Below are 8,359 nucleotides of genomic sequence, written 5' to 3'. Positions count from 1 at the left end.
TGCTTTAAATATCTGATTTAACACTGTTTAGATTTTGCACACAAGTTGCATAACTTTTTAATTTATTGCTTTATTTAAGCTATATAATTACTATGCTAGGTGTTATGCAAAACACAACATACAACTTATTACAATAATTTCTAATATAATTTCAAATGCAGAAAATCATCATTCTAAAAATGTTAATTAGCTACATATTCAGATAGTGTAAATAATTCATTAATTCAACTAGATTAATTTCTAGTTAGAATACTGTGCTGAAGAATATATAATGGCATGTAACAGATTTACTCACAAGTCTGCTCCAAAGTAACCTGCGCTTGTGTTTCAGCATCTCCAGAATCCGGTTCCTGATGGATAGTATCTGTAAAGCAACGTTCATAAGCACTATTTACGATCAACTGTAGAATCGTTTCAGCTTTACTATGATATTCAACGTGGAGTGCAAAAATATGATCAGACTACAGTGAACTAAACTATGTTCAACTAAATTACAACTAACAAAACCACAATTAGACGAACTACACTGAGCTAATTAATGACTAGCTTAACTACAATAAACAAAACATTTACAGCATTTAGCAATATTCAGAGTGACTTCCAATCATCTGATTTATACAATGAGCAGTTGAAAGTTACTCAAGAGTCCAGCAGTGGCAGCTTGATTCTAAAGGGATTTTAACTCTGATCAGAAGTCCAAAGGTTTAAGGGTTAAAGGCTCAGGAGCAGCAGCTTAGAGGTGCTGAGATTTAAACTTTCCAATTGCAAATCCATCATCTTATCCATTGAGCTACCACTTCCCAAAGATAAGACATTTTACAATAAAAGCATCTGACAGACACCCCTTTTAATGCAACTACAAGTTATCTGATTTATATAACTGAATAGTTGAGGGTTAAGGAGCAGCAGCTTAAAGGTGCTGAGATTTGAATTTATTACCTTCCACTCAGAAATCCATCATCTTATCTCCTGAGCTACCACTTCCCTTATCTATGTCCAACTAAACTGCAGTGAAGTAAATCATGACTAGCCAAACTACAATGGACTAATGTTTTACTTTCATTTGACTTTAATCTTTCCTATAATTTTACTGTGAGCAACTGCAACCCAACAATTTAACTATAGGATCAATAAAGTATCCTTATTCTGATTCTGCTTGAGGATGATTATCTACAAACTGAGAAAAACTCATTTTCACACCTTTCCCATAACAGTATAAAATTCAAATAAACAACGTTGGTTAACATGACTCATAAAACAATTTGTACATTTTGCATGTGCTGGAAAAAACTGAAACCTATAATGATACATAAAGAGTTAATTGAGGCCAGTACACCCACGCACCCACCCACCCTTCTAATTCTATCTTTGTACTGTATTTTCCATTGATTTGTGTTTAGCCATTTTATACATTCATACCCAAAAATCAAAAAGAAATGTTTTTTTTTTTGGAAAAGTTATTCATGACTCATGGTGAGATAAACATAAGTGTAGTTAAAAGACAAAATATTGATACAATAATGATACAATAATATTATTATAATATAAGCATACACTATATGGACAAGTGGGACACTTGACTTCTCTAGCCATATGTGGTTCTTCCCCAAATAGTTACCTCAGAGTTAAATGGAAATACTTGTATAGGATTTCTGTGGATGTGCTGGCATAAAATGTTTCCTACACTTGAACTTGAAACCTGTTCCAGCATGACAATGCAAAACGCCAGCTCCATGGCAATATGGTATTGAACGGTTGGAATAAAAAACACATTTGGAATTAATTGGAATGCTGACTGCACCCCAGGCTTCCTCCCGTGACTTTACCAACACCCTTGTGGGTGAATAAGCACAAATCTCCATAACCACACAACAAAATCTAGTGGAACATCTTCCCTGAAAAGTGGAATTTTTTTTATAACAGCAAATAGGAAATAAATGTGAAATGGAAGGTTTCAAAAAGTACATATGAATCTAATGGTCAGGTGTCCACAATCTTTTGACCATATAATTTATAATGTAACCTAGATACATTGCATTCAAATTGTTCACTATGTATAGATAATAATAATATATTATGCTTGTATTGTTTTCTTTTTTTTACCTGTAAAGATGCTGTTCGGTGTATTACCAGTCACAAGAGAAGTGTGTGGTACAGTCGTTGCTAAATAAGTGACATAAAAATAAATCATTATTAAACTGCCTACAAATACTGTACTGTTCTGAACCAGGTTGTAATCGCAAGGAGTGTCTGACCAAAACTTTCTTAACAAACAGAATCAAATATTTATATGAACATAAATTTGTATTTACACAAATTCATTTGTGTGGAAAAAACTGTGTACAATTGTTAAATCGGATGCAATTGACCACTTTTGCATTATGGGTAATTCAAGCATCACTCACAGATCTGCTCTTCAGTGCTTTGCTTTTCAGTAACTCCAGATCCATTGTCCTTCTCACAGTGAACTGAAGAATACATAAAAAAGATGTATGACCTTTATGCTATGATCATCGTTAATCACAATACTGTTATTTTGCTTGTTAGCTCTGATTAGTTTCACGTGTTAGAGAAGTAGTGAGTCATGGCAACCTTCGGTCACAGAGATGTTTCCACTTGCCCGGGTCTCTTTGTTATGTTATTCAAACCTGTGATATCATGCAAATGACTAATAGCCTTGATGTTCAGGCTTGGATTGGTTCAGGCATTGGTTTGGATTGACAAAGACGGACTTCTTCTTTGTGAAACTGTTTGCCTTCACTGTCAACATTACCATCCTACAACCGATAAATAAGCAATTCATACAACTATTTATGTTTCAAATTTCTAAGAACTGTTTCAAGCTGTAAAAAAGACAAACTTTTGAAATGAACTGGCAAGGGCAAGTCCTGAATCTTAATTTTTTTAGGCTTGAGATAATTTTTTTCAATTGGCAGATGAGTATAAATGAGTAATGAGTAAAAATGTCACACAGTAGGTTTATTGTATTGATTTTGCAATACTGAAAATTTTTTACCTGGTAACAGGTAACTTTTTGCACTATATCCTCACCAGGTGAAAAAGGTTTACAGTTACAGAGAGAGAAAAACTCACAGTCTACATTGATTCAATTAGTATTTAGAGTTATTAATCAAAGTCTTTAGTTATTAGCCTGATTAATGTTTAAAGGTAATCATCGACTATTATTTATTCCTTTATTTTGTACATATAACCAAAACGTTATGAAGAGCAAGACGTGACAATAGGATATAAAGTCGCTGAGAAAAACCCGTTTGGAAAACCGGCTTCCGATCAGCCATCATACATCCTTGGGGCAGAGCTTTATACATTCAGAGACGAATCCTTGAAAATAATAACCTATCAGACCTTTAGAGACCTCATCCTGGGGAAAAAATATGAATCTTACCAACCGAACCTACCAACCAAAGATTGATATGCAAATAACGTCAACTTGAACTTGTGTCTGGAAAGTTCAGGAATTAAACACTTGCTAGATCCAGTAAATAACCAAAATACTGTGCACAATTAAATAATATGGCAATAGTTTTTTCTGTGTCTATTCTTAAAACTGGAATTTTCTCCTGAACTCATGCTATGAATCTAAATTAATATTTTTTTTAACCCAATATACAATGTCTTTTTTCATTTATTAGCATTCAGCCAGAGTAGCAGACTTCACACGGATGTTTATCTATTAGTTTGTGTTGTAATTTTGTTTCTGATTCTACCTCCTGACAATCAGACAGCAGGAGTAAATGAGATTTCGCTCTTTTAGCAAATCTTCAACCCACAAAACCCCGGATTATTATCACAGCCCTAATTTTAATTTTACTTTTCTCACAATGCACAAAATCTAACCCCTACATAGCTCAGAAAATACACTCCTACATAGCTGCTATATAGGTTTGAATCAGATAACCAAGCCACATAGAGGAAAATACACACATACAAAGTATCTGTCACATATAAGAGCAGCATCTGCATGTTCAGACATCACCACTCAGAAGTAGACAGACGGGAAGCTGATCTGTTAGAGAAGAGTGTATAGATGAGGAAGTGAGACAGTTGGATAGACTGAGGGACTACAGCACTGCTGCATCACTTTAGACAGAGATGAGGTAGGCGCTAAATCCCCGCTTGACAATGTGGGTAATGCATAAAACGATGAAACAAAGCGAAAGCAGACCAAAAAGTTTAAACTTAGAAATTCACACTAATCCACATTCAGTCAGCGTCTTTTCTGCTGTGATGACCAAGTGACTACTGATAATACACTACAAGCGTATAATTAATTAAACTACTTAATAAGCTATCTACAGTATCTGCAACAAGGAACTAGAAGTTACTCTTATTAGCACATGAATCATGATTGATTCATTTCCTACTTACATCCTGCCACATATGTTCTAATTTCATGTTTTAAGTGTTTATACATTGTAACCCTGGTGACAATGGGATTCCCATAGTCAACTTACAAAGGGTGAGTCATTTCTTAGATGTTTCATTCGACTGAGCTAAAGATACATTACAAAACACTTAACTTATATCTAAAGTCCCTGTAAAGTTTACAATCCCTGTGAAAACCACCTACTAGCCTATTAGCTAGCTGCTGAATGAGCTACAATAACTTAGCACTTTAGCACTAGCGAATTTACCACTAACGCTCCTTATTTGAATGCTTTTTTTGCTCTTTTGTGTGACTTCATTGTGTTATTTATTTTTTTAATCTCTAATCCATGATCCTTATCGTGTGACTCATATGCATGTGTCAGCTTGTCTAGATTTAAACGGCATGTCTAAAAGAGCTTTTAAAGGAACAACAGGAGAGGAAAACTGGGCGGATATATGGAAAGAAAACATGAAAAACGATGCTAAAAAAAAAAAAGGGGAGTGAATATGAATACAGCCCAGCATTGCGCTCTAGGACAAGCCTGTACACTTTTTGTAATGCACTAATTGCTATTTCATCAAACAAATTAAAAACAAACAATAACATTTATAAAATAAATGAAATTTGTTTGTACGTGTTTCACATGAACAATGATGTAAAAAGAAATAATTGACCTCCATTGTAGTAGTTTAAGAACACTTGCCAGGTAACCAGATGATATCACAAGCTAGCTAATGAGCAGGTTAACGGTTTAGCTGACTAGCACAAATCTGTTAAGCTTGTCATATAAACAATGTAAAGACAGACTGCTGGTGCATATAAGACAAAAGTGTCAAGACTATTCAAATCCTTTTTTGTTTGGGGTTGTTATTATGTTGGAAAACTGCTGTTCTGCCCTGTTTCTGAAGGCAGGGCATCATGTTCTGCTTCAGAAAGTCACAATACCAACAGCACTCATGCAGCCCCAGACCATGATGCTCCCATCACCATGCATGACTGTAGGCAAGACACAATTTTCTTGGTTCTCCTCACCAGGGCATCACCACACATGCTGGACACCATTTGAACCAAACATTATCTTAGTCTCATCAGACCACAGGACATGGTTCCAGTTATTCATTCTCTTGGACAGTCTTTCTTGTGAGCCAGCTTCTGAAGAGGCTTTCATCTTGGACTACTTGTGCCATGTTAAACATCCAGTGGTCAGTATGAGAGAATTGTCCTTAACACACCACATTTTAACTGCTTTAATACAAGACAAACCAAATGAACATGAAAATGATGAATAGGACATGTGTGGCTTTTCATGGTTAAATGATGTATAGCTGTCATCACTTAGGGTGTACTCACTTTTGTTGACAAACATTTTGACAATAATCGCTGTATGTTGAGTCATTTTTAAAGGACAGTAAATCTGTGCTGGTATACAAGTTGCACATTGACAACTCTAAAATCTATTAAATTTTCATTTCTATATTATTGTCCCTTGAGAAGATATACTAAAATGGGTGTACTAACATTTGTGACAAACTGTGTATATATATATATATATATATATATATATATATATATATATATATATATATATATATATATACACAGTTTATGTATATATATATATATATATATATATATATATATATATATATATATATATATATATATATTAGATTGGTTATATAAAAATCTTCTTCATAAATTTAGTTTCTTCTACGAAAAATGAAAGAGATACTCAAAGACACAGAAAAGGAAGGAGAGTTAAAGAAAAAAAAAAACGAGCAAGAGAGAGAGAAATCTGACAGTAAGACAAATCAGTTACTCTGTTCACACCTACCAGGCTCGGTCAGACAGGCAGTCAGTGCCAAGATCAACAGCAACACTTCGGGGGTCATTTCCCACAATCCTCTTTGGCAGTAGTGGCCCTTACTCTGGGCAGAGACAGACATAGTGCCATAGCACCAACCCTCCGTCATGACATCCTGCTTCCTCTTTCAGCTTTGACTCACCTAGAGGAGGAAAAAAAAATCTCTCTCTTTCTTCCTCTCTCTCTCTCTCTCTCTCTCTCTCTCTCTCTCTCTCTCTCTCTCTCTCTATGTGTTTCTCTCTCACTTTCTCGTTCTGGGTGCCTGTGTGTGTGTGCGGATGTGATGCAATCTGCAGCGAACTTGTTGCTACAGGTCACACTCACTGTGAAAACAGATTCTTGCAGCCGAAGTATGCGGCCTGACCAAATATGTGTATGTGTGTGTGTAAAAAAGGAGAAAGTAGACATTGCAGAGTATATGGGGAGTGGTAAAGGCATTAGGCACACCAAACTGGAGGAGTTACAGCAGCTGTTTGCAGCCATGTGTGGGTGTGTTGTAGTAACAGTGGTAGTTGTAGTGTTAGTAGTAGCAGAAGTAATAAAAAAAAAAATGCAACATAGCATCAGGCTACGAGATCAAAAATCCTGTTCGTAACTAGTGTTTTGGATGGACAACCTATTGAATGCCATGAGAATGCAAACAAGCAAATGCTAGCATAAAAAAGTTTGCAGTGACCTCCAAATGTTATTTAACAAAATATTACGTTAGGGCATCTATTATACACCAACGTTTATAGCTTTAAAACTTTATGGCCACCTATTAGGCATAACATTATGACCACCTGTCTAATATTGTTTTAGTTCCCCTTTTGCTGCCAAAACTGTTCTGACCTGTCGAGCATTAACAGTATTAACCTCTTCTGTTGATCGTCTGTTGGATCGGACCACACGGTCCAGCCTCCTCTCTCCCCACGTGCACCAATGAGCCTCGGCCACCCGTGATCCTGACGCCGGTTCTCCACTGTTCCTTCCTTAGAGCACCTTTGATAGATACTGACCTCTGCCTGGTCGGTATATTTGTCCATGCCTCATTTTATTTATGTATTATTAAAAACACATTTTCTTGAATCAAAATTCAAATGTGGAATAAAGAATGAAGAATGTCAATAACTTTGTTCTTGTTTTAAGGTTAATTGAGAAAAAAAATCAATTGTGGGATTGAGTGATACCAATAGATTTGTCCATGTTCGTTGTATAACAGTGTATTGTGTAGTCTAGTGTTGATAGATATTTCACTTTATTCATCCCATATTTTTCAAACATATGGTTTGACTGGGCCTGGAATCCCGGACCTTTGCCATGTAAAGCACACATGATTATCACTACACAATGAAACCCTACATCTATTGGGGCTCAGTAGATACCAACACATGATTTACATTTTGGCAAAGGTGTTCTCATTTTCCTTAATGGTATCCACTAGACACAATATTCCCCCGATAGTAGATCACAGGGACTAATCTCTAATCAGGTATGCTGCATTGGATGAAACTTCATTAGTGTTCAAGTGTTTGACACCAAGATTAATAAAAATATATATAATTTACGGGAATTATGTGTATTTATCCCTGATGAGCAGCCTGGGGTGATTGTGGCAAGAAAAAAACTACCTTAGATGGAGGAAATAACCTTGAGAAGAAGCAGACTCAAAAGAGGAATCCACTCTCATTTGGGTGATATCAAGAGTGTGTTTATAAATCTTAAAAACAATACAAAACCCCAGGGAGTGAAAAATACCATGAGCGTGTGTGATTATGAGTAATGTTCTTTCTATAGTCTTATACAGTCAGTTGCATTGTGGAACCAGGAGCTACTGATCAACTCATAAAATCTGAGTCTCATCAACATCTGAGATCATCATAGATCCAACACCAGCTTCTCCATGCCAGAGCCTTTAAATGATCAAAGAAGTCCAATGACCAAACTCTACATGAAGTGGCATCCAACGTGCACTGGTACATTTGTAGATGGTTCGGGATGCTTGCTTCTTATCTTAGCAATATTTCTAAGGTGGAAGAAGGCTGTTTTTGTAATATGGGTGATATGATTTTCAAAAGAATAAGATTTTTAAAATAGCTCCCAGGTCGTTTACTGTTAAACTAGTA

The 8,359-nt window shown here is 35.7% G+C and overlaps 1 protein-coding gene across 3 annotated transcripts in view; it reads right to left on the bottom strand.

Annotated features, from left to right (window-relative positions):
• The window catches only part of tmem154 (transmembrane protein 154), a 22,691-nt gene extending 16,246 nt beyond the window's left edge, over positions 1-6,445 (bottom strand). For 2 of the 3 annotated variants that reach the window (XR_006924834.1, XM_046842884.1), the window contains exons 1-4: positions 6,225-6,443; positions 2,406-2,468; positions 2,104-2,163; positions 296-364 (exon numbers count right to left, since the gene is read on the bottom strand). Coding sequence is in view for 2 of the 3 variants with exons in the window: in XM_046842884.1 (XP_046698840.1) it covers positions 296-364; positions 2,104-2,163; positions 2,406-2,468; positions 6,225-6,363 (331 nt within the window). In the remaining variant the exon portion in view is untranslated. Of the gene's footprint in view, positions 1-295; positions 365-2,103; positions 2,164-2,405; positions 2,469-6,224 lie in introns of all 3 variants that reach the window. The other variant, XM_046842885.1, reaches the window with a different exon arrangement.
• Between the last annotated feature and the right edge of the window lie 1,914 nt (positions 6,446-8,359).

The sequence above is a fragment of the Silurus meridionalis genome, chromosome 28, assembly GCF_014805685.1.
Source record: "Silurus meridionalis isolate SWU-2019-XX chromosome 28, ASM1480568v1, whole genome shotgun sequence".
NCBI classification, from domain to species: Eukaryota; Metazoa; Chordata; class Actinopteri; order Siluriformes; family Siluridae; genus Silurus; species Silurus meridionalis.
The sequence above is the reverse complement of the archived record's forward strand: the minus strand, read 5'-3'. Positions and strand labels throughout refer to the sequence as shown.